This window comes from Nycticebus coucang, chromosome 11 (genome assembly GCF_027406575.1).
Source record: "Nycticebus coucang isolate mNycCou1 chromosome 11, mNycCou1.pri, whole genome shotgun sequence".
Classification (NCBI taxonomy): Eukaryota; Metazoa; Chordata; class Mammalia; order Primates; family Lorisidae; genus Nycticebus; species Nycticebus coucang.
In genome coordinates this window covers 118,275,419-118,302,542 of record NC_069790.1, presented here as the reverse complement: position 1 = coordinate 118,302,542, position 27,124 = coordinate 118,275,419, and the positions used below count along the sequence as shown (strand labels likewise).

The window sequence follows — 27,124 nt, the reverse complement described above, 5'->3', positions numbered from 1 at the left end:
CTTCTGAAGTGTTGGGAAAGGCAGGACCATAAACTTTGTAGATGGAGGCATTCTGTCTGGCTAGCTTAGGAGGAATTCACAACCCCTTCTGGAAATTTCCAGAGCAGAAGACATGGGTGGACCAGTAAACTCTAAGGTCATCTGGGAAATTTTTCATATTCAAAAATATTCAGAATATCCTGTTCTAAGGTCCACCCTTATAACCCTAGGGTAGATTTCATAGCCAGTCACCCTTCAGTGGGACTGGCTATGAAATCTAGGTAAATATAATAAAAATTTATTCATCAACGATTTATGTGTCATTTAATACTTAATAACATGCAAGCAGATAATATATTAAATAGCTTTAATGTAGCACAGACTTCACCTTTTGTTTGTATTTCCAAATTTTGCTCTCTATAATTCAAATTGAAAACTTTAAATCAGGAAGCTAGAGAAATTTTTTAAGAAAACCACAAGGGTTGGTATTAAATACTCAGCAATTTAAATTGCTTTTAAAGGAGTAATTTTTTTTTCTTATGTCTAGTAATGACCAAGTGAGAATCATTCTTTAGATCCCAAATCTTGAATACAAATCAAAACCATAGTTAAACTTGAAAAGTAGTAGAAACATGAAAATTCTTCCTAAATCCATGCTGATAATGTAAATTGGCTTGGATAATTAAAAAGAAAAAGACATCTGGGTGTTAATACCTTATTTGTATTAATAAAAACTCATAATATGAAGAAAAATGCCCCAAATAACACCTCAAGGGCACAACAGCCCAGCTAAGTGGGATTAGACATTCCTCATGTTCACAACAGTGAAATTCCTTTAATATAAAAAGTTGTTCCAATTCAGAAATAGCAGAAGATAAATGGCCATTAGTTTACTTCTTCAGATTTATCAGTTTCTATGTATTTCAGAACGTTTTCTTCTGTGACTTTGTTGAGCGTACAGATTGCAGAAGGCTGCATCCTGGAAATGAAAGTTCTTCCTTAAAACCCTTTCCAAAGATCAGCAGGGCATTAGACTGCTGCCTCCGCACTTTTGTGGAGATAGGCTTGCTAAATGTATATATTTCCTCTGAGTCATCCCGATACCTGAAAAAGCTCAAACTTGGTCAACACAGAGGCTTGTGCTAAGTAATACAACAATTTCTGGTTGCTTTTCCCGGATGTTTCCAATTCAGTGGGCATTCCCTTCTAAATCTGTCTCCCAAATCTCCTTCACAAATGTTCTCAAAAATCTCTTTTAAATTGTTAAAAATAAAGATTGTTATGGTCACTATTTATCATTAAACATTTTCAAACACTTCCTCTGATTGTAGTCCACCTGACAGGACCCTGACATACATTCACCTGCATCCTAAAACCTTTCCCTAGCAGCTGATACCATGGGGACAGGAGGCTTGACCTGTCCTCTGCATGTGTCCTCCTTCTGTGGCGCCAGAGTCTTTATTCAGCAGTGTGTCCTCCAATGACACAGCCCCTTGTCCTCCTCCTGTTTGCTGTCTTGGTCAGAAAACTGGGACAGTAATACCAGATCACAGGATCCCTGTCTCTTGCCATCACGAGTAGGAACCTCAAAGGGAGGTGAATGACCATCCTCTCAGTATCTTGAATTTCTCCACAGCCTTTACAAACAACCTCAAAAATTCCACTTGAATGGCCAGAACTCTGTATCTTAGCACCTTAGTTCCTCTTAGTACCTAAACGTCTTTCTTATGAAATCTTGAATTCCGAAATTCGCCAGCCGTGATCTGTCCCTCTCCTCTTCGATGTGCCACTCCTCGTCTTTGTTTGGATCACCGGCCCCTCAGCAGTGTTGGTCTCCTTGTCCACCTACATATTCCAGGGCTCTCCGTGTGGGCTAGCACTTCATTCATTTGTTTCATTCATTCAGCAAATGTGTATTCAGTATCTCCCATGCCTGGCATCGTGGTGGCCCTAGAGATATGATGATAAGCAGGATTCCCCAACCCTGGTGGCACTGGTGTGTGACAGACCCAGAAATTTCTGATGTGTCCATGCCATCTATGATTCTGTAGTTTTTTTTTTTCCTTCAGCATTCTGAGCCTGAAATGTTCTTTTCTATTTATTTTGCATTCCTTTCCAATCCAATTTTTTTTTGCTACCCACATACTCCCCAGCTCTTATTTTGGGCAAGAAAAGGGTTGGTGGATTACATTTAATTATCCTACAGTTTTAAAAGAGAAAAACATAAATATGAACTCACCTGATAATTTTATTATCTATTTTAGGTTACATAAAATACTTAAAGTGTTTATGTTCATTTTTGTTTATTTCCTTGTCTTTTTTTCTTTCTATTTCCTTGCCTTTGTTGTTGTTGTTGTTGAGACAGAGTCCCACCCCATGCCTTGAGCAGAGTGCAAAGGCGTCATAGCTCACTGCAACCTTAGACTCGGGCTGTGAGCATCCTGTTGCCTCAGCCTCTGGAAGAGGCTGAGATTACAGATGCTCACCGTGGCACCTGGCTGAGTTTTTCTTTTTTTTTTTTGAGCTGGGGTGTCACTTGTGCTCAGACAAGTCTCAAACTCCTGAGCTCAAGCAGTTCTCCCGCCTCAGCCTGCCACAGTGCTGGGGTTACAGTTGTGAGCCACCACACCTGGCTGTATAATTGTTTTGAGTGTGATACTTCTTGAAGCCATCTCCAGGATGATGTCCAGGCTTCCTCTTGCACATCTCATAGTAGAAAACGGTCTCTCTCCTTCCACCTTTCTCATTTCTCCTGCTGCACACTACGTAATCTTTTGTTGATTTTTTTTTTTAAATTTTGCATCATAAAATGCATCTTCCCATGTAGCCTCTCCTCAGTGTCAGAAGATGATGGTCTTCCCCCTCTTCCTTGAATTTCTCTTCCTCACATTGCTCCCTAGCTGAGTGATGAGATTTCTCCTGTTAAGAAAGGTGCGTCTGCACTTTTTCTCCACCCTCCTTCTTATCTAATGAGTAAAGGATGTAGCTGTTCACAACTGCAACTTCTATCTGCCAGGAGAAGAATTTTTCCACTATTTGTACGACCTTTGTAAATCTACAACATCCAGAGTACTGATCAGCTCTGTCCCCTCTTCCCATAAACTTTGTGGGTTCTAAAATAACTATCAGACTTTCCAGCTGAGCAGGTGCTTCTTCCTATAACCAGTGATCAATCAGGCTTGAGGGCCAAAGAATGTACTTAGCGTGGTCACTGACCTCTTGTCATGGAATGAGAGGCACCAAAAAAAAGAAAGTGTCAGATGTCTTCTGATACCTGAGCAGAATGGGAAAGTTACTATGTCGGACAAGGGTGGACACAGGATCGGAAAGAGTTATTTTAAGGAAAATTTTCTTTTTTTCAATCAGTAGTAATTATTGGCTACACACTAATTTATTTCAGCCTATCCTGAATACTGTTTTACAATAATGGGATTGTTGGTCTCTTGTATCAGCTTGTGTGTGCCTCTGGGATGGGGCAGCCTTGTTATTTTTATGTTCCCTTTTGGCCCCCACAAAGTAGGTATTCAATAAACATTAGTTGAAGGCTAGATCACCATGTGCTGAATATTGAATCTGACACTCGTCTAAAAATCTCCAATCTCTGGTGCTGGGGTCACACCTCACGTTACAACAAACCAAATGCTTGCAGTCTCCTTGACACCCTCCTGTTCCCTGTCCCTCTGCTTTTGTTTGCCCTGTCCCGTCCTTTAGAATCTGCTTCCCTTCTCCTTCACTCAGCTGACTTCTGTGCCTGTTTTGTATGACCCAACTGAAATGTCACTTCCTCTCCCCTCATGCTCTGAATGTTCCTGACACACAGCGTCCTATGCCTATGCTGTCATTTATTTGGATTTTAATGCTTAAAAGCAGCATACCTGGAATCTGCTGTGGAACCGCTGTGCCTCAGTTTCCTTATCTGTAAAATGTTGAAATAAAACTTCCTGTGAAACCTGAAAACATCCATCCCTGTAAGAACTTCAGAACAGTACCCAGCACTTAGAAAACTCTCAGTACAAAGTATCTACATTGAATGTGTCTGTCTCCATAACTAAAGAAGGGTGTTGGGTTCTCTTCACCTTCGAGGCTCCAGCATCTTCCCCAGTACCTCTGAGGCAGCAGGTGGTCCATAAGTGGTGGCCTGATGCTGGGACCTCAGTTATGACTGTCATCTGGGTCAGAAAACAGGTATAGCAAAGTCAAGCTAATTTCCTAGAGGGGGCAACTCTGAAAAAATAAACTGACATATACATGGCTGGTGACACGTTTAGAGTCTGGGTTTTCTATCTGCATATATATATATATATATATATATATATATATATATTAGTAATATTTCTTTGCCATCTCAAAAATACTAACAAATAAGCAACAACAATATTCTGGTTTACCAAAGGACTTCTTAGTCAAGGGCTCCCCTTCCTTTGAGCTGACCCCAGCCCTTCCAGTGTTGTGATGCTGGGTCACCTCATTCCCTCTTTCTTGGGGACCTCGTTCCTTCAACCAGTCCTTTTATCTCCCAGATCTCAGATTTTCCCCCTTAATATATTTGCATGCTCAAGTCTCTACCATCTCAAAACTTTAAGACCAATAAGCACAGTCACATCCACTCATCCTAGTGCTACCCTGCTTTTCTTTCTTTCTTTTTTTTTTTATTGTTGGGGATTCATTGAGGGTACAATAAGCCAGGTTACACTGATTGCAATTGTTGGGTAAAGTCCCTCTTGCAATCATGTCTTGCCCCCATAAAGTGTGACACACACCAAGGCCCCACCCCCCTCCCTCCGTCCCTCTTTGTGCTTCCCCCCATAACCTTAATTGTCATTAATTGTCCTCATATCAAAATTGAATACATAGGATTCATGCTTCTCCATTCTCGTGATGCTTTACTAAGAATAATGTCTTCCACGTCCATCCAGGTTAATACGAAGGATGTAAAGTCTCCATTTTTTTTAATGGCTGAATAGTATTCCATGGTATACATATACCACAGCTTGTTAATCCATTCCTGGGTTGGTGGGCATTTAGGCTGTTTCCACATTTTGGCGATTGTAAATTGAGCTGCAATAAACAGTCTAGTACAAGTGTCCTTATGATAAAAGGATTATTTTCCTTCTGGGTAGATGCCCAGTAATGGGATTGCAGGATCAAATGGGAGGTCTAGCTTGAGTGCTTTGAGGTTTCTCCATACTTCCTTCCAGAAAGGTTGTACCAGTTTGCAGTCCCACCAGCAGTGTAAAAGTGTTCCCTTCTCTCCACATCCACGCCAGCATCTGCAGTTTTGAGATTTTGTGATGTGGGCCATTCTCAATGGGGTTAGATGATATCTCAGGGTTGTTTTGATTTGCATTTCTCTAATATATAGAGATGATGAACATTTTTTCATGTGTTTATTAGCCATTCGTCTGTCATCTTTAGAGAAAGTTCTATTCATGTCTCTTGCCCATTGATATATGGGATTGTTGGCTTTTTTCATGTGGGTTAATTTGAGTTCTCTATAGATCCTAGTTATCAAGCTTTTGTCTGATTGAAAATATGCAAATATCCTTTCCCATTGTGTAGGTTGTCTCTTTGGTTATTGTCTCCTTAGCTGTACAGAAGCTTTTCAGTTTAATGAAGTCCCATTTGTTTATTTTTGTTGTTGCAATTGCCATGGCAGTCTTCTTCATGAAGTCTTTCCCCAGGCCAATATCTTCCAATGTTTTTCCTATGCTTGCTTGGAGGATTTTTATTGTTTCATGCCTTAAATTTAAGTCCTTTATCCATCTTGAATCAATTTTTGTGAGTGGGGAAAGGTGTGGGTCCAGTTTCAGTCTTTTACATGTAGACATCCAGTTCTCCCAAAACCATTTATTGAATAGGGAGTCTTTCCCCCAAGGTATGTTCTTGTTTGGTTTATCAAAGATTAGGTGGTTGTAAGATGTTAGTTTCATTTCTTGGTTTTCAATTCGATTCCCAGTGTCTATGTCTCTGTTTTTGTGCCAGTACCGTGCTGTCTTGACCATGATGGCTTTGTAGTACAGACTAAAATCTGGTATGCTGATGCCCCCAGCTTTATTTTTGTTACAAAGAACTGCCTTAGCTATACGGGGTTTTTCCCGGTTCCATACAAAACGCAGAATCATTTTTTCCAAATCTTGAAAGTATGATGTTGGTATTTTGATAGGAATGGCACTGAATAGGTAGATTGCTTTGGGAAGTATAGACATTTTAACAATGTTGATTCTTCCCATCCATGAGCATGGTATGTTCTTCCATTTGTTAATATCCTCTGCTATTTCCTTTCTGAGGAGTTCATAGTTTTCTTTATAGAGGTCCTTCACCTCCTTCGTTAGGTATATTCCTAGGTATTTCATTTTCTTTGAGACTATGGTGAAGGGAGTTGTGTCCTTAATTAGCTTCTCATCTTGACTGTTATTGGTGTATACAAAGGCTACTGACTTGTGGACATTGATTTTATATCCTGAAACATTACTGCATTTTTTGATGACTTCTAGGAGTCTTGTGGTTGAGTCTTTGGGGTTCTCTAAGTATAAGATCATGTCGTCAGCAAAAAAGGAGAGTTTGACCTCCTCTGCTCCCATTTGGATTCCCTTTATTTCATTGTCTTGCCTAATTGTATTGGCTAGAACTTCTAGTACTATGTTGAATAGTAAATGTGACAGAGGACAACCTTGTCTGGTTCCAGTTCTAAGAGGAAAAGCTTTCAGTTTTACTCCATTCAGTAAAATATTGGCTGTGGGTTTGTCATAGATAGCTTCAATCAGTTTTAGAAATGTGCCACCTATGCCTATACTCTTCAGTGTTCTAATTAGAAAAGGATGCTGGATTTTATCAAATGCTTTTTCTGCATCTATTGAGAGGATCATGTGATCTTTATTTTTGCCTCTGTTAATATGGTGGATAACGTTTATGGACTTGCGTATGTTAAACCAGCCTTGCATCCCTGGGATGAAGCCTACTTGATCATGATGAATGACTTTTTGATGATAAGCTGTAATCTATTGGCTAGGATTTTGTTGAGATTTTTGCATCTATATTCATGAGTGAGATTGGTCTGAAATTCTCCTTTTTGTTTGGGTCTTTTCCTGGTTTTGGTATCAGGGTGATGTTTCCTTCATAGAATGTGTTGGGGAAGATTCCTTCTTCCTCAATTTTTTTGGAATAATTTCTGCAGTACAGGAATAAGCTCTTCCTTGAAGGTTTGATAGAATTCTGGAGTGAAGCCATCTGGACCAGGGCATTTTTTGGTTGGAAGATTTTTTATTGTTTCTTTGATCTCAGTGCTTGAAATTGGTCTGTTCAGGAGCTCTATTTCTTCCTGGCTGAGTCTAGGGAGAGGGTGTGATTCCAAATATTGATCCATTTCCTTCACATTGTCAAATTTCTGGGCATATAGTTTCTGGTAGTATTCAGAGATGATCTCTTGTATCTCTGTGGGATCAGTTGTTATTTCCCCTTTATCATTTTTGATTGAGGTTACTATAGATTTCACTTTTCTATTCCTCATTAATCTGGCCAATGGTTTATCTATTTTGTTTATTTTTTCGAAAAACCAACTCCTTGTTTCATTAATTTTCTGAATGATTCTTTTGTTTTCAATTTCACTGATCTCTGATTTGATTTTGGATATTTCTTTTCTTCTACTGAGTTTAGGCTTAGATTGTTCTTCTTTTTCCAATTCCATAAGATCTCTTGTGAGATTGTTGATGCGCTCTCTTTCTGTTTTTTGAATGTTGGCATCTAAAGCGATGAATTTTCCTCTCAAAACTGCTTTTGCAGTATCCCACAGGTTTTTGTAGCTTGTGTCTTCATTGTTGTTATGCTCAAGGAAGTTAATGATTTCCTGTTTTATTTCTTCCTGCACCCATCTGTTATTCAACAGAAGATTGTTTAATTTCCATGCCTTTGGGTGGGGTTGAGCATTTTTGTTAGAGTTGAGTTCCACCTTTAGTGCCTTATGGTCTGAGAAGATACAAGATAAAATTTCAATTCTTTTGATTCTGTTGATATTTGTTTTGTGTCCCAGGTTATGATCAATTTTGGAGAATGTGGGGTGATGAGAAGAATGTATATTCTTTATCTTTGTTGTGGAGTGTTCTATATGCGTCTATCAAGCACAGTTGTTCTAGGGTCTCATTTAAATCTCTTATATCTTTGTTTAATTTCTGTTTAGAGGATCTGTCCAGCTCTGTAAGAGGAGTGTTAAAGTCCCCTGCTATGATGGTATTATCAGATATCATATTGCTCAGACTGAGTAAGGTCTGTTTCAAGAATCTGGGAGCATTTAAATTGGGTGCATAAATATTTAGAATTGAAATGTCTTCTTGTTGTATTTTTCCCTTGACCGATATAAAGTGACCATCTTTGTCTTTTTTGACTTTAGTTGCTTTAAATCCACATGTATCTGAAAATAAGATTGCAACTCCTCTTTTCTTCTGAATTCCATTTGCCTGAAAAATTGTCTTCCAACCCTTGACTCGGAGCTTTAATTTATCTTTTGAAGCCAGGTGTGTTTCTTGCAGACAGCAAATGGATGGCTTGTGTTTTTTAATCCAGTCAACCAATCTATGTCTCTTCAGTGGGGAATTTAAGCCATTAACATTTATTGAGATAATTGATAAGTGTGGTAGTATTCTATTTGTCTTATTTGGTGAGAGTCCATTGCTTAGTTTTATCTTTTGCATCAGTGTGGAGGTTAGGTTCTGTCCTTTAATTTCTGAGTTCTTACTTTGCTCTTGATCCATTGTGGTGGTCAGTGTGCAGAACAGGTTGAAGTATTTCCTGTAGAGCTGGTCTTGTTGTCGCGAATTTCCTCAATGTTTGTATAACCGTAAATGATTTGATTTCTCTGTCAATTTTGAAGCTTAGCTTAGCAGGCTACCCTGCTTTTCAACAGTGACCTCTACGTGTTCAACTGATGTGACTTTATGTCCCTGTCTCAGTGGCCTCTGATGTGATTTTATGTCCCTGTCTCAGTGGCCTCTCCGTGGTGCCTACCACTCTCTTTTCTTCTTGAAATTCCTTTGTCATTTGGTCTCTGAGACACCACCCTAACCCTGTTTCTCTGTTAGCCTTCTACAAGCTCATTTTCCTTCTTCTCTCATTAGATGTGGTTTCCTTCTGGCACAGCTTATTTCCTCTCTCTACCCACTTGTTTTGGGTGATGTCATCCACTCTGAGGATGCGGAACCCTTACTTCCTGACAGTTCCCTAAGTGGTGGTGACTGTCAAGCTGTGTGGCCAACTCAGCTCTCTGTCAGGCTCCAGACTTGTCCATTTGGCATCTCTAGATACTTCCACCTGGTTAGATATTCCTACGGCTGGCAGATAGTCGAACTCATGATTTCCAAAATGTAGTTTTTACTTTGCCTGCCGGTGTCAAACTTCTTTATGAAAGTTGTCCCACTTGCACACCAAAAGCAGAAACAGGAGCTCCATTCCAGGACCTTCTTTTCCAAGTCATGCTTAGGACTGTGTTGTTCTGTACGCCTGTCTGAGATGTCTAGCTCCTAAATCTCTTCTGCAGCCCTTGTTACTGACTTCCTCTCTTTCCATTCATTCTACACCATCTCAGCACGGGCCCCACTGCTTCTTGTCTGGGTTCCCATCTGATCCCTGGTGACTGTAAGCCTGGTGAAGTTCTGCCCTGGCTTAGACTAACTTTCAGGGTCAAACCGGGCCCCGCTTCCCCACGTGGAGGCCACTGGGTGCTGGGCCCTGCCTGCCTTGCTGCACCTGCTCCCTCCTGGGTCCTTCCTACGCCCGTTTGCTCATCTGCTGTTATCCTGAAACATCCTTCTTTTCCTGATTTCTGTTCTTCCCCCACCTTCTTCACCTTACTGACTCCTGCTCATCCGTCAAAATTTAATTAAAGCTTTCCATTCCCTGAAAAGCACTCCTTGTCACTCCTGTCAGGTTTAAATATTCCCCTCGGTGCTCTCAGCCACTTCCTCGGTGTCTGCTCTGGGAGGCGGTGTGCTTGACATTTCTTAGCCATGACTCTGGGAGGACACAAAATGTTTGGGGTCAAATGATCAGCTCTGTCACTTCCTAGCTGTGTGACCTTGGCTAGGCACGTTTCTCACCCCAGGTCTCAGTTTTCTCATTTGTAAAATGGGGCTGTGAATGGCATACGTGCCTCGGAGAGTGTTAAGGAGAAGTGGGAAGAAGACTCCGGTAAAATGCGTGGATGAAGGCCTGAGGCAGGACGAGTCTGAATAAAGCTGAGCTATTTTCATTATCATCATGACTCCTGATTTACTCACCTGCTCTCCAAAAATCCCAAACAAGCAGAAGAATCTTTGAAGGGAAGCAATCACCCTTGATTTGATTATGCTTCTTCAGCAGCTAGCCCTGTTCCCAGGGCATCGTAGATACTCAGTAAATACTCATAGAGTGAATGAACAAATATGAATTGGAAATGCATGAAACACAATCAAAATTTTACAGCTAAACGGTGCTAATAAGAATGCTCTAATTTTATCTGTGTGTTTTTCTGCTTGTGCATAAGACGTTGGTGGCGTCTCATTAAATTATTGTGCCCGACTCACTATTCTTGGGTTCAAGAATCTTCTTCTCTTGACAGAAGGGCACGTTGTAATTAATTAACAGAATTGTTATTCTGGAAAGCACTATGTAGGCACGGACTGTGACAAAATTCCTTTGAGACACACTCAGAGAAACAAAATGTGAATTCCTATCAGAAAAGAGATCAGAAAGCTAACAAACTAAAGGGGAAAAAATGTAGAGACAGTTTTTAAAAGGTTGACTTCAGAACCGCCTTTCCTGAGCCCCCTCTGGTAATCCGGCTGCTGTGAAGCCGTCAGGTTTTCAGAGTAACTCATGTGCGTGGGAGAAGGAGGAGGGCGTCTCTACCTGCCACCCTGGGAATCCCGACAGCAAAGAGCCTGACTGAAAAGTTGCGATCAATGAGGCAGCAGCGAACCTCTGTTAGAGCTGTTTTTTCCTCCATGTTCTTCATGGAAGCAAAGCTTCTTGTTTACTTTGAAATCTGTCTGAGATAAGGAAACCTGCCTTCCCGCTCCATAAAAGGCTCTTTTGAACCTCAGCAGAGATGCCACATAATGCTGGGTACCTGAGAGCTGCCGTTTAGGAGATCTTAAAAAGGGGCTTCCACTCTCAGTGGTTAGTAGCAGATTTAGGGGAAGGAGGAGAGCTCAGCTTCCAATCTGCACCTCGAATATTCCACATGTCCGTGCCCAAAGGAAACCAACCAACACACACACACACACACACTGAGCTATATGACAAAAGGAGGCTTTAATTCACCTTCTGCCACACAGCTTTCATACTGTGGAAAAACCTGGGAAACTTGGAAGACATCTCCAAAGACTTTTCATAATTAGAAATTAGTGAAATTATTTGATGCAAGCGCTGAGAAGAAACACCTGCTATTTGTACGGTTGGTTTGTTCTCTTCCCCACTCAGGCACAGCTTTATGAAACCTGAGGATGTCAAACAAAGGCAGGGGATCCAAGTAATTTTATAGAACCTTATAGAATTACTCACACGTGGACTTGTCAATTTTCTTTCCAAAATATGAGCCAACTAATATGAAAGTCCAAAGAGTTTGATTCCATTAATTTTCACTGAGGAAAAGTTAAAGGATCCCCCTTGAAAAATTTCAATCCGTAATTCAGTAAAGAGAGGGCTTTAATTAATTAATTAATTTTGATTCTAGGGCCAGAATATCCTCAGTCTCTCTTTGGATTAGATCTGATCTGCAAGGAATATCTTTAGGAAACGGATAATTCCAATAACTGCGAGGTGCTGAGATAAACGCTTTATAAATATCCACATTCCATCCTCGTAACAACCCCACACATTCTCATTTTATAGATCAGGAAATGAGGATTCAAAGAGATAAAGCAATTTGCCCCAGAATTTGGATTTGAAGCCAAGAATGCTCAGGCAAAGTGTGTGCACCTTCTAATATATTACAGTCTATCCTTTATTTTAAACAAACAAAAAAATCCAATAGAATTTTAGCAGAAATGCTTAACAGACTTGGGTTCATTCTCCAAATAGATCCAGTATGGCAGGCACTCAGAGAAAGGGGACTCAGGGGTGAGGGAGGACGTTTGTCCCCAGCCAGTCAGTCCCCCTGGGTCTACTGAGCAGAAGGCCGAGTCTTTGCAGAGGGACACTGGGTACAGATAGGTCACCCTTTCCTGGCTGAGTCTGTGGTTTCGCTCTTTTAGCTGCCAGGGGAGTCTGGCTTTTGCAAATATTCACCTAACCTGGAAGTCTGTGGACTGCAAATGCCTAAAGCTGAATTTAGACCCTGAGGATAAAAGGGCCTAGGTAAAGAAAGAATTGAGCTCCTCAGATGCAGGGAAGCCCCACTGCCTTCCACAGATGGGATCCCCAGGCTGAGAGACCTCTGGGTGTGGATCCAAGGCCAGCTGAACGAGTGGGGCAGCTTCTGTTCCGTTCTGCCCCACCAGTGTCTGGATCCTTGGCTACGTAAGTTCATAACTTGCACTTCCACAGGGTGAGTGTGGCCTAGAATTTCGCTCGGAACCCTGCGGACTGATGCAGTGCTGTGGTCCCGCAGCCTCCAGAACTCACCCACCTTTGCTGTTATTTCTGTTTTCCTTCCTGTTACTCTCCCTGCCCTTGTTTCTCAGGCGACTTTATACATTCCTCTGCCTACTTTGACCTTGTCTCCTTGGAGAACAACCACACGAACAAGGAATCCTAAGTTCCACATTCTGCCACGTGACTCAGGCAGCGTGTCCTCTCTCGCCTTCCCTGAGTAACACTGTTTGGGAATCTCTGTCTGCTTCCTTGACTGCGTCTGGAAGGCAGGTGGGACTCGAACTTGACTTTGTCTATCTACCTCTAGTCCTGATCCTGGACCAAAGGAATCCCTCCACGTCCAAACCAAATGGAGTTAGGTAATCAGGGCCCAGACCAGCCCCAGGGGACAAAAGCGCCTCTCCTGAGTCACAAAGAACTTATACTCACATTTCAGCTCCAGCTTGATGAAATCTGTGTTCCCCATATTCTCAAGAAACACTCCCCGGGGAGTTAGTGTTTTGAAGTAGAAAGAAATGTCAGCGCTGGTCTCCCCTTGGAAGGTAGAGAAGTGCAGGTAGGAGGATGCATTTGGGAAAGAGGCGGCATTCCAATAATTCCCTGTGGGAAGAGAAAAAGGCCAGGTTGACTCATACCCTGATGGTGCTGCTTATGCGAAACTCTCCCTTTTTTGAGTTTCATAATCTCCATTGGCACTAACCCTTGCTGCTTCTCATCCTGTTGAACAACATTGTAAGAAATCCTCACAAACCTATCTTTGACTTTCTAGAAGTTGTGTACACATCCATTTTATATATGTAGGTCTTACGTATATAAAATATTTCAAGTATTGCCATAAAATTGATATAAAATTAAATATTAATATACAGAGGGTGCCAAAAATGTATGCACATTTTAGGAAAGGAAAAAACTGAGTTAAATTGGTAATACTCAAGTCAAGTTTGACTTCTGCAATTACAAGAGACACTCAGCGTGAGTTGTATTCATGTTTTGTTATCAGTAAATAGACAGTATCATAGTTGTAATATAATTTTTTTCTTTCTTAAATATGCATACATTTTTTTGTCACCCTCTGTATTATCCATGTAAAATGTACACAAATAAAAATGTTTTTAATGTACATAAAATATTTTATTGAAGATTGATCATTGGGGTTCCTACATGGCATCCAGAGGGACTCTGGGGAGTAAATGCCAGTAGAGGTGAGAGTTGAGAGAAGCCCCTGGTATATGGTGGGTGGGAGCTGCTTTGAACACTCGAATTTGTACTAGTGGCTTTGGTTTGGTGCAAGAAGCATCCTTTCACCTATGGATAGGGAAAGAGGAAGTGGTTTTTTGGTATTTGGCTCTTGCTTCTCATCCATCTTTGCGTGAGAATAACCAGTGCCCTCCACCCTGTCACCAGCTGCTCAGATTCCCAGCCCAGGCACTTCAGGAGCACAGAAGCCCTGCAGGGGTGAGGTGCTGACAACACCACCCTAGAACTGCCCTGGCAGGCCAGTGTGGTGGTTTCCTCACCTCTCCTGGTCCACACCCTAGGTAAGTCACTTTAAAGTGACTCCTGCCTAGGGACTACAGGTAAGCTCTGACCTGCAGGGTTGTTTTGTGTGGTGGGGAGTCTCAAGCAGAACCCACCTGAGGGCTCCTGATTAGCCTCCACCCTTGAGCCCTTGGAGTTGACCTACACTCACCACCCACCATCTGTCCCCCCTCATTGCCAGGTGGAGCAGCCAGTGTTCCCAGGAGAAGAACAGTTCACAGGACAAAATAAAAACACCAAGCCTGATTACTCAGATTCCATTAGGAAAGACAGAGCACAGATTTAATATGAGACCGTCAATTGGCCTGTCATTTTCATCTCCAGGGGACAGATTTCTTTCTACTGTGTGCATTTCTGAGCACATTTACTATCACATCCAAAGACTGAGATATATGGCCGTGTTTTAAAGCAGTTACTAAAGCCTTTAGTTCTTGATACTAAACTCAAAATATGTTTTTTAAAAAAATGCTATTTACTATATCTTTCCTTCAAAGAGCACAATGAATCAACTGAATGTACTCCATTAGTTTCTATTCATACACAAACTATATTTTTCCTTCCCTTTAGGCAAACAACCAAATACACAATATTAAATTGAACTACTATTTTTAAATAAAAGTAATTTTGTGTTCTGCGATGCTTAAGTCATAATTTTAAATTAAACATAATTTTGCTATAAAACATTAAAATACCTTTCTAGTTAATTAATGGTATTCGTTTTCGTTCTCAGAGACATCTAGGATATAGTGATATCTAGATAAGTGTGTGGCACGTTAGAAGATAAAATCTTAACATTAAATTCTTAACAAGTTTATTTGAGCACTCAGTGATTTATTTATCTGGCAGAACCAGACCACAAGGGGTTCAGTGTCCCCCTGGTGGTGAGGAGTGAGAGGGGGAAATATTTATAAGGCCTTTTGGAAGCAAGATAAAAAAATGTTTGATTGGCTAATGTGGGAAGTTACCCTAACCCAAACCTGAACCCCAGTTAGAGGTTAGTTAGTGTTGAGGTTCCCTGAGGACCCTGTTGAAGGTCAACAGGGGAGATGATGCAGAGGAAATGATGAGACTTTACCGGATTTAATGTATAAAGTCTGGGTAGCCTGGAGAGGCATACATTGACTCACATGTCAAGCGGCAGATTGAGACAATATAGCAACCCTCTGATTCCTCAGAAACCTTTTACTGATCTCTAAGACAAAGCATTCATGAAATGATCAAAGGTGTCAAAATTCTAAAATAGGATTAAAAGAATCCCAAGCCACCAGGAAGATTCCTGGGTAATCGGGAATATAGGGCAGTGAGTTATCTATAAGGCCGATAAGGCATTTAGAAAGGGGGAGGAGAAAACAAGTTTGGTCTCCGCAGGGCAGAAAAACCAGTTTCCCTAATCTAACTGCCCATCAGGAGTTCAGAGGGCTCAGCCTCTCCCGCCTGCTGATTCTCTACACAGGGATGGTCTTGGTGATTTACCCTGTTTGGGGCCTCATTGGTCCTTTCATCTTCAGTGGTCTTGATAAGCAGCCCCCAGGGATGGCCTGCCTGTGTGTTTTATCCTGGATTGAGGTGCCCTGCAGCGAGATCAACCTGTCCCTCCCACAAGTTAGTGGTTTCTGATTGGGTAAGCTTAAGTTTCATTTTAGAATTTATACTAAAGAGGGTTATGATTGGGATGTAGGTATCCAGGGCTCTGGAGCCACCTCAGACTGATGGCCTCTCTATTAATTATTTGATCAGGCAAACCATAAGCAGTAAGTCAGTGCAGAATATGTTTGCAAAATGTCTTGATCAAGGCAGAAACAGTGATGGTGGATGTGTTGGGAGAAACTACTGTTCTTAAGGTGATGTAAAAGTCCATCGTAAACTATTTAAAAAAACAAATGAACTATAAAATCACAGATTTAAGTAGGAGAAAAACAAGCTAGTCTCTTCTTGGGAAGGAGAATATTTAACAATATTGGTAGGATCACAGTGGAAAAGAAAGGGTCTTTATTGTTGCTGAAGTTGCCACCTACCCAGGGGTGAGCCATCTTCCCAACTCAGCACCTGGCTGGCTACACAGGGAAGAGAGTTCAAGGTCCCCTCTCCCAGCCACCTGAGGATGAAGGACCCTTCTGAAAAACTGAAATCAAACTAGAAGTTACAACCCTTTCATCCGTCAGAGTCTGGGAGCTGGCAGGGAACCAAGATGAGGCCTGGGCCAGAAGGATTCAGTGCTTCTGAATTGGTAAGAGCCCTTTAACAGCCTAAGAGCCCACAGAGACCAAAGTTCCCTGCTGAACTGCAGCCTTAAGCAAAGCAATTCTGTCTCTTTAGGCTGTATCCTCAGGACATGAATGTAATTAACATTTAAAGTTTCAGTCCAATAGAGTACATTCTTATTTTTTGAGGTGATGATGTATTAGCAGAAGGGCCGTTGTCTAAAATGATTCTAGAAAACAGAAAGCTAAAAGCAAAATATGCCAGTATTTATTTGCAGTCCAGTACTGTTATTCAGACAGAAATATCTCCAGAGAGGAGCAAGGCGGTTCAATTAGTTATTCTAGTTTGACAAAATATCTCTATAGACACAGTTCCATTTATTCTAACTCTGGGTTCACTAAACAACTTCAGCCTAATTGGGTCTCTGGAATAGACTTATTCATGGGGAAATCCTGCATTATACAAAGTGTGTTTACCAGTTTCCTGGAAGCCTGTGGATTATCACATGAGACCTTTGGAGTTGATACTTGTGAGTTGTCCTAAATCTCTGGATTCACTAAATTCACATTCTTAGTTTTTTATTGTTGGGGATTCATCCAGGGTACAAAGAACCAAGTTATAGTAATTGCATTTGTCAGGCAAGGTCCCTCTTATAAATATGTTCCTCTCCCAAGAGGTGCACCAAATCCAGTGACACCCCTACCCCTCTCCCCAATCCCCCATTTCCCCACCCCCACTGTGTACTAGTTCATCAATTGTCCTCATATCAAACTTGAGTACATTGGATTCTTGCTTCTCCATTCTTGTGATGTTTTACTAAAAAGAATATGTTCCACCTCCATCCAAGTTAGTACAAAAGATGTATAGTCGCTATCTTTTTTAGTGGCTGAATAATATTCCGTGGTTTACATATACCACAGCTTGTTAATCCATTCCTGATTGGTGGGCATGTAAGTTGTTTCCACATTTCAGTGATTGTAAATTGAGCTGCGATAAATAGTCTAGTGCAAATGTCCTTACGACAAAAGGATTTTTTTTCTTCTGGGTTGATGCCCAGTAAAGGGATTACAGGATCAAATGGGAGGTCTAGTTTGAGTCCTTTGAGGATTCTCCATATTTCCTTCCAAAAAGATTATGTTAGTTTGCAGTCCCACTAGCAGTGTAAAAGTGTTCCCTTCTCTCCACATCCATGCCAGCATCTGCAGCTTTGAGACTTTGTAATGTGGGCTATTCTTACTGGGGTTAGGGTTAGGCTATTCTCACTCAGGGTGGTTTTGATTTGCATTTCTCTGATAATTAGGGATGATGAGCATTTTTTCACATGTTTGTTAGCCATTCATCTGTCTTCTTTAGAGAAGGTTCTATTCATATCTCTTGCCCATTGATAGAAGGGATTGTTGGCTCCTTTTATGTTGCTTGAGTCCTCTGTAGATCCTAGTTATCAAGCTTTTGTCTGATTCAAAATATGCAATATCCTTTCCCATTGTGTAGGTTGTCTATTTGCTTTGGTTGTTGTCTCCTTGGCTGTACAGAAGCTTTTCAGTTTAGTTAAATCCCATTTGTTTATTTTTGCTGCTGTTGCTACTGCCTCTGAAGTCTTCTTCATAAAGTCTTTTCCCAGGCCGATACCTTCAAGTGTTTTTCCTCCACTTTCTTAAAGGATTTTTATTGTTTCATGCCTTAGATTTAAATCTTTTATCTATCTTGAATCTATTTTAGCAAGTGGCAAAAGGTGAGGGCCCAGCTTCAGTCTTTTAAATGTGGCTATCCAGTTCTCCCAGCACCATTTACTGCATAGGGAGTCTTTCCCCCAGTTATGTTCTTGTTTGGTTTATCAAAGAGTAGGAGGCTGTAAGAGGTTAGCTTCATCTCATGGTTTTCTTTTCAGTTCCAGGTATCTATGTCTCTATTTTTGTGCCTGTATCATGCTGTTTTGATCTCTATGGCTTTGTAGTACAGCCTAAAGTCTGGTATGCTGATGCTCCCGCCATTGTTTTTATTACTAAGAACTGCCTTAGCTATGTGGGTTTTTTTTCTGGTTCCATAGGAAACAAAGAATTATTTTTTCCAAATCTTGAAAGTATGATGTTGGGATTTTAATGGGGATTGCATTGAATCTGTAGATTGCTTTCGGAAGTATAGACATTTTAACAATGTTGATTCTTTCCAGCCATGAACATGTTATGTTCTTTCATTTGTTAATATCTCCTGCTATTTCTTTTCTTAGGGTTTCATAATTTTCTTTATAGAGGTTCTCACACCAGAATTCTATAAAAAAAATTGAGAAGGAAAGAATCTTCCCCAACATGTTCTATGAAGCAAACATCAGCCTGATACCAAAACCAGGAAAAGACTCTACTAAAAAGGAGAACTTCAGACCAATCTCACTAATGAATATAGATGCAAAAATTCTCACTAAAATCCTACCCAGTAGATACAGCTTCTCATTAAAGAAGTTATAGATCACGATCAAGTTGGTTTCATTCCAGGGATGCAAGGTTGGTGTAACATACACAAGTCCATAAATGTAATTCACCATAGCAACAGAAGCAAAAACAAAGACCATGTGATCTTCTCAAAAGATGCAGAAAAAGCATTTGATAACATTCAGCATCCTTTCCTAATTAGAACACTGAAGAATAGAGGCATAGGGCCAGGCGTGGTGGCTCACGCCTGTAGTCCCAGCACTGTGGGAGGCTGAGGCAGGTGGATTGCCTGAGCTCTGAGGTTCAAGACCAGTATGAGCAGCAGTGAGCCAGAGTGAAACCACATCTCTACTAACATCAAAAACAGCTGGACGTTGTGTGGGCATCTGTAATCTCAGCTACTGGGGAGGCAACGGGAAAGAGAATCGCCAAAGGAAGAACATTAAAAAAAAAAAAGAAAAGAAACAAACAAAAAAGGTACTTCAAACGAAGAAGAATGAACAAGCAAGCTGAAATAAAAAAAAAAAAATAATAGAGGCATAGGTGGCACATTCCTTAGGCTGATCAAAGCCATTTACAATAAACCCACAGCTAATATTATACTCAACAGAGTAAAACTGAAAGCTTTTCCACTTACAACTGGAACCAGAAAAGGTTGTGCTCTATCACTACTACTAATCAACATAGTGCTGGAAGTTCTAGCCAATATAAACAGGCGAGAGAAGGAAATAAAGGTCACCAAATGGGGGCAGAGGAGGTCAAACTCTTCCTCTTTGCTGATGATATGATCTTATACTTAGAGAAGCCCAAAGACTCAACCACAAGACTCCTGGAAGTGATCAGAAATAAATCTGCATTCCAGACCAGCACCTGTGAGGGCTGCCCTCTGCCTTAGACTGGAGGTAACCAGTTGAGGTGTTTACTCAGGAGGTACTAAAGATGATACATTTGGGGCTGTGGACTACAACAAAATCCGAAGACCTCAGCTGACTGAATGCACCCCTTCCTGGCCAGTGGCATATCCTTTGTAACAATGAGATGCTAAATTGTTAACAGGCCTAAGGCTAAAGAGGACCAAGCTGAAGCCACAGGGGCAGGTCAACAATGTACAAACAGATCACTTGAGTTTCACTGAAACATTCCAAGCCTCTTGAGAAAAACTTCATTTCTTTAACCAATTACAAATTAAAGAATCTTTAAACTTACCTATCACCTGTAACCACCCCCCCACCACTACACTAAAAGTCCCACCTTTTCAGGCCAAACCATGTGTGCCCTCCATGTATTGACCTAGGGCCTTATGTGTAATTCCTACTCTCTAGGAATTCCACAAATAAATAAAACCAGACTGTAACCCAGCTACTGGGGGTTCATTTTCTAAGGACCTCTTGAGGCCATGTGCTCTGGGCCGGTCACACACATTCAGCTCAGAATAAACCTCTTCATTTCAAGGAGTTTGCATTATTTTCTGCTTACAAAGCATGGGCAGAGGGCACTAGAATTTCTGGTCTGATTTATTTTTAAAAGTTCATCTTTTAAAATATCTATTTTAATTGAACTTTATAATGAACATAGGACATGAATACAGTGGTATATGGTTAGAATTCCTAACTAAAATACTTAGTGTGATGTGGGCCTAAAGGTTTTTAAGAAATAGGATAAATATTAAAAAGTGCGGCTCCTTCTGCTCCAGACCATGGCCACCCTCTCTGAGCCTTGTTCTGAGGACTCCATTGCCCACTCTGAGATTCTCGACTGTAACAACATAAAAGGAGAGCTTTCGCTGCTGCTTACTGGACTTCATGATGCAAGGAGTTTATAGCACTATTATTGTTTATTTATATTGCTCCCAACTGATTATAAGCTCCATGAAAGCTGGGATGAAACCATTAAATCTCTGTAACCTTTGGCCACAGAATATAGTAAGTGCTCATAAATAATTATTAAATCAATGGATAAGCGATTAGTTCCCCCTCGCCTTTATATCCATTTCCACTCCATATGCAAAGTCCTCATGAGACAAAATGGGCTTCACGGTAATCTGAGTATTCAAGATGCTAGATAAATATAAATAAAAGCTAAGGCTGCTTTAGCACCTACTGATAACTGGATACTGCCTCCACTAGCACACCGTAATTCTTCTTATCCATGACTTTATTTCTATTATTCCCTTTAGACTTCATTGAGCCATGGCATGCACTTGCAAGACTGATGGTATCTGAACCTTAAGGTTATTGAAATAGCTGCAATTTGTACTTGCTATCAAGGTCAGTTGTATGCAGGATAAAGTGACAATGGATGAAAATCCAGGTTGGAAATAAGAGATTCACTGGATGGCAAGAACTAAGCCAGTGCAGGTGGCCGAGACCAGACCAGTCAGTGTGGGTAGTCAGAGAGGGCAAAGTTGGAAACTGAGAAGGAAGGCATGAGGCAGAACAGAAAAAAGTCTATGAGAACAGAAGTGTTGGTCAATAAAATAACGAGGAAGTTAAAAAGGGGCCAATGACGCAGTCCAGGGCCAGAGCAACAGGAATCAAAAGCTGGCAGAATGGTTTGGATGATGTTGAAGGTCTACAAGCCTGAATATGAGTCCACCATGTGCAAAGCTTTTTAAGCATGTGCTCAACAAGGTCAGAGCTCACCATGGGTGGTGAGAAAAAGCAGGGACCTGCTAGTGCTGGAGGTGGCCGGGGACAGCAGAGTGGGCTTGCTCTTGCCCGTCATCATGCCCAACCCTATCCATCACAGGTAGAAAATGCCATCTTATATGCATCCAGATTCTTTAACTCCACTTACTATAATCTGACCAATGACTGTTTGGTATTAGATTCTGACTTCAAATTTTCTTTTTTTTTGTTTTTTAGTTGAAGGTAACTTTATTCCTTAAGACATTACCATTGTTATGGTGCACGAGTCAAAGAAAATGTGACATTTCTGGAAAATATTAAATACATGTTACTTTTTATTTTTTTTTATTGTTGGGGATTCATTGAGGGTACAATAAGCCAGGTTACACTGATTGCATTTGTTAGGTAAAGTCCCTCTTGCAATCATGTCTTGCCCCAGAAGGTGTGGCACGCACCAAGGCCCCGCCCCCCTCCCTCCTTCCCTCTCTCTGCTTTTCCACCCCACCCCATGACCTTAATTGTCATTAATTGTCCTCATATCAAAATTGAGTACATAGGATTCATGCTTCTCCATTCTTGTGATGCTTTACTAAGAATAATGTCTTCCACTTCCATTTTCTAAGAATTTTTTAATGGGCAGCATTTAATTTTAAGCCTAATTTTTTTTCTAACAGAATGTTACATGTGCATAGTTCTAGAAATCTAGTGGTGCTAGAAGGGCTGCAGCTAAAGGCAGTTCCCTGCTCACTCTCCTCATTAAAAAAAAAAATACTGGTGTAGGTATTTATTAATTTATACCATTTACATATTCTCTATTGATTTTCCTGAATGCAATATGAGAGTGTAGCCCTTTTATAAGCCTGCCTTCCTCGTCCCTTTCTCTATAGTCTCCCAAAATATCAAAAATCACAGATTTTTGATTATATTTAAATTTAGTGTAGCATTTATATTTCAGGACTATGTATTATTCAATAACAATCCAAGTAGTAAAGTCTAATTATATTTTCTTTTTTTGCATGATTTTTTCTTTCTCTAGAATCAATAATTAACTACTTTTTCTCATTTGCCTAGTTTCTATGTACCTGCCATGAATTCTCTCCAAAATCTCTAACACAAAAAAGTAAAACTCATCTCAAGAACTTCCCAACATCAAGTACATCAGGTTATCCACAGTCCTATCTTTGTGCCCTGGAGGCTTCTTCTCCGGCCCTCATCTGTTTCTTCTGTTCCCACTTGGACGGGGCTCTTCTCAGGGTCGCTGCATAGCTCTTGTTGTGGGACCTTCCTCCATCATCAGTGGCCGTGGGGACTTCCTTTGTAAACACTCTTTGATATTATACCCCCAAATTTCAGGATCCCATGACATTCGCTTTTTAGGTCCACATCTTCTCTTTCCTAGAATACATTTGCTAGGGTTTTCTTGAGAAAAGAGATAGTCAAGATTAACTTCACAAATTCTTGTTCTTCTGACGAGTCATTATTCTACTTTCACACTGAATTTAGAAACCCCAGAAAGAAACCTGTCAAGCTGTCACGCTTGTTATTGAGAAAGCTAATGCTTTGTGATTACCAAGCCCGTAATATAATATAATATAACGAGCATTCTTTTTCCTCTGTGGAAACTTTTGGGATGTTTTCTCCAACTCTCTTAATTGAAATCTCATGTAATATTCCCCCCCACCCCCTCATCAGCTCTCAGACTTTAAAAATGCTTCCTTCTCAAATGCTTATTCATTTTCAGGTTTATTTTTCTTTTCATCGTCAATTTTGTCCCCTAATTTTGAACTTTTTCTTTAGGTCCTACTTCCTTAGACATTTATTTCTTCGGCTCTACTTTCAACACCAACTTGTTATAATTTCAGCTACCATACTTTTAATTTCCAAGTATTATATCTCATCTTTGATAGTCCGTTTTTTATTTCAGATTAATATGACGGTACAAACAATTGGGTTACAACATTTGCACAGGTTAGGTAAGGTCCCTGTTGTAGTTGTGTCTCACGCCCAGGAGGTGTGCCATATACCTTTACATGGTGCCCATCAGGTGAGAGCTCACCAATTCCCCTCCCTCCTCCACTCTCCCCTAGCTTGAATTAAATTGAGATTTTCTCCTCTGTGGCATGTATTAGCTCATCTACGGCTTCATATTAGTATTGAGTAGGTTGGATCCTTCCTTTCTTGTGATACTTCACTAAAGAGAATGTTCTCCAACTCCATCCAGGTTAATACAAAAGATGTGAAGCCTCCTTCTTTTCTTACGGTCTGACAGTCCTTTTTGACAGCACCCTGTTCCAGTTTCTCTGGATGCACTCCTCTCTCTCTGAGCATGTTTAATTTTCAAACATTTTCTTTTGCTTCCCGCATTGTCTGTGTTTCTTCCAATATCTGCCCCAGGAGGAGGTGGGGGTTTACGCTGCAGACACCCTCTCCTCCCATCGCTAGTTTGGGGCCCCTCTGACGCTACATTAAATGGCTGGTGAGTCTCACCTCTCATTCACCCTGCGCGGGGAAGTACCAGGATGCTGACTGTGTCTGTGGTGTGTTATTTGACCCATGAATGGATTAATAAATTGTAGTATATGTACACCATGGAATGAATATTATTCAGGCGGTGGTGGGCTTGCTGACCGTGGGGCTTCACTAGAACAGAGAGCTTTGTGTCTCTCTGGAGCACTCCGAGATGTCAGTCTATGACCTTTTTGGGCCACATAACATGTAACTCAATTTCCTCATGAGGAATAAATGTCTGGTGGTTTGTGCTCTGGGAGTGGAGTGGAAGGTTAAGGACAGGGTTCAATCTTAATGATGCAGATTTCCACATCTTTCCTCTGTTTTTATTAAGAAGTTTCGCCCCCGTTTTCTTTGGTGCCTGGTGTCTGGAGCACAAGGCCCCCACTTCCTGCTTGGGTAGACCAGGACAGTCACTACGGGGTCTGGAGAGGGCAGTGGGGCCTGCGGGATCCTCACAGACTTCCAGCCGTGCCTCCAGCTCCCTGACCTTGTGCTGACTGTACTTCCTGCCCCTCCTTACTGCCAGCCATGAAGGAAGTGAACTTGGGATGTGCTGAATTTCCCTCATGGAGAAGGAAGAGGAGGAGGATGTGTTACCCTGGGTAATGCCTGTGAAACACGCTGAGCACCGGGCTCACCCAGATCCTGTCTAACCGCGCTCATCTCTGACGCATTCACCCCATGCAAGTTGTATTTAATTTACACTGGTTTTGAGCTCAGGGCCTCATGAAGCATATATAACTCAAACGTCTCTTGACTGCTCTTGACCTAATAAAACACCGTGGCCCCAAGGGAAAATATATTATTTTTCTAGTGTGGCAGTCAGTGTGTTAAGGAGGAGGATGCCTGGGACCCTGCGTAAGAACTGGGTAAGACAGTGAGACCAAGAGGTTGGTCCCCTGGACTTCTAGAAACCCCTAAGTTCATTATAATCTAATTCCCACGTTAAAAGATGTTCCCGCAGATGCCCTGATGTTTGACAGTCACTGTGGTTATGGACAGAAGTGACCATGAAAGGACAAGGAGAAAGCGACGTTTCAGTTCTGAGAAGTTCTCTACCTGTTCCCAGAAAAGAACGAATATTCCACCCTCTGCTTTTCTTTTTTCTTTCTTTCTTTTTTTTTATTAAATCATAGTTGTGTACATTAATGCAATCATGGGGCACCATACACTGGTTTTATAGACCATTTGACATATTTTCATCACACTGGTTAACATAGCCTTCCTGGCATTTTCTCAGTTATTGTGTTCAGACATTTACATTCTGTGTTTAGTACATTTCACCTGGACCCTTCTGAGATGCACCGTAGGTGTGGTCCCACCAATTACCCTCCCTCCACCCATCCTCCCCGCTCTCCTCCCCTCCTTTGCACCTTTCCCCACATGCTTGTGCTACAATTGGGTTATAGCTTTCATATGAAAGCTATAAATTAGTTTCATAGTAGGGCTGAGTACATTGGATACTTTCTCTTCCATTCTTGAGATACTTTGCTAAGAAGAATTTGTACCAGAATGTTTATTGCAGCCCAATTCGTAATTGCTAAGTCATGGAAGAAGCCCAAGTGCCCATTGACCCACGAATGGATTAATAAATTGTGGTACATGTACACCATGGAATATTAAGCAGCCTTAAAGAAAGATGGAGACTTTATCTCTTTCATGTTTACATGGATGGAGCCGGAACATATTCTTCTTAGCAAAGTACCACCTTCTGCTTTTAATACCCAGCCTCTCAGATAAAAAAAATCCCGTATGTTAGCCCTCACCTCTCCCAAAGGGAGGTCCATTTGCAAGCTACGCTCTTGCTTCTTCATTGCTCCGCCAACTGAACAAGGTTCTGACCGGCCTGACAGTCCCTTTCAGTTTCATGTGTTGGCTTCACAATGCTGAATAGGAGAGAATCCCAGCTGCTGGGGGGAGAATCTGATTATCTCGGTAACTAACAGAGGGAGGTCACAGTCCCACGGTGCACCCTTCACCCTTTAACCCACCAGTGCCTTGGCCCAAAATCCATCTAAACTCCTTAGGATCCCCAGACCCAAATCTCTGGGAGGTGATTTGAGGGTTTCAAACTCTCTGGGAGGTGATTTAGTGGCCTCAAGATTAAAAACTCCTTCTCTGCTGCAACCTGTGTCTCAGGCACTGACTTGATGTAGTGACAGTCCTGGGACGGAGCAGGAGACGGTGGGTGTGGCGGTGGTTGACAGGACTGAGGTCCTGGGGCTGCTCTGGCCCCTCTGCCCCTGGAGGAGCTGCCCTTCACTGCCCCCACGTGCAGGAAGTGGGATCAGATCTCAGGTTCCCATCCTGCCTCCACCACCTCCAGCCACTGGGTGAAGCTGGGCAGATCACTTGACCTTCTAAATCTCAATTTTCTTGTTTGTTACAAAGGGAATAACAACAGAACTTCTTTTATAGGGTGTGGTGAGAATCACGAAATGCTCTTAAGCAGAATGCTGGGCACCAAACAAATATTCAGCAAAAGTTATAAATCACTGCTAAACTGACGGCTTGGCGGGGGTGGGGTGGGGTGGAGAAGGAGCCTCTTTCCTTTAAATGTGTGAGCAGTAAGATAGCAAACCCTGACGCTCTTCTCTTGAGCTTGCTTACCACAGGGATTCTTTCTCTAAAAAAATTACGAATCGGCAATTAATAAGTACATAAATCTATGGGGTGCAAAGTCATGTCATGATTTCTGAATACAGAGTAGAATAATTAAATCAACATAGGCAACCCATCTATCTCCTCAAATACTTAACATTTTTTTTGTGGTGAGAATATTTGCAATTTGCTTTCTTAGCAATATCAAAATATACAATTCTCTACTATTGACTATATTTACGATGCTGTGCAATAGAACTAAGAATAAATTCCTCCTTTCTGAGGTTTGTACCCTTTGACCACTTCCCCCTCTTCCCATTCGGCTCGCCTCCCAGCCTCCACAGCCACCCTCCCACGCACTGCTTCTGACTTCCATTGCTTTAGATTCCACATGTAAGTGAGGACGGGCCGTATCTGTCGTTCGGTGCCTGGCTGATTTCACTGAGCACAATGTCCTCCGGCTCCGTCCAGGGGAGCAGCGACCACCTGCAGCCTTGTCTGCTTTGTCTTCTTCATCGCTCTCATTCTTCTGCTTCTCCCGGAGGAGCTTTCAAAACTATGTGCCTCCTGTTGTTTTTAATCTCCTCCCTGATTTTTAAATTTTTTTTTTTTTTTTTTTTGAGACAGACTCTCACTCTGTGGTCCCAGGTAGAGCGTCATGGTGTCAACCTAGCTCAC

The 27,124-nt window shown here is 41.4% G+C and overlaps 1 protein-coding gene across 1 annotated transcript in view; it reads right to left on the bottom strand.

Moving 5' to 3' along the window:
• Nucleotides 1-27,124, bottom strand: part of CNTNAP2 (contactin associated protein 2) — a 1,471,582-nt gene that overhangs the window by 268,792 nt on the left and 1,175,666 nt on the right. Inside the window, exon 16 of the mRNA XM_053608746.1 lies at nt 12,970-13,140. Coding sequence (XP_053464721.1) covers nt 12,970-13,140 — 171 coding nt within the window. The remainder of the gene's footprint in view (nt 1-12,969; nt 13,141-27,124) is intronic.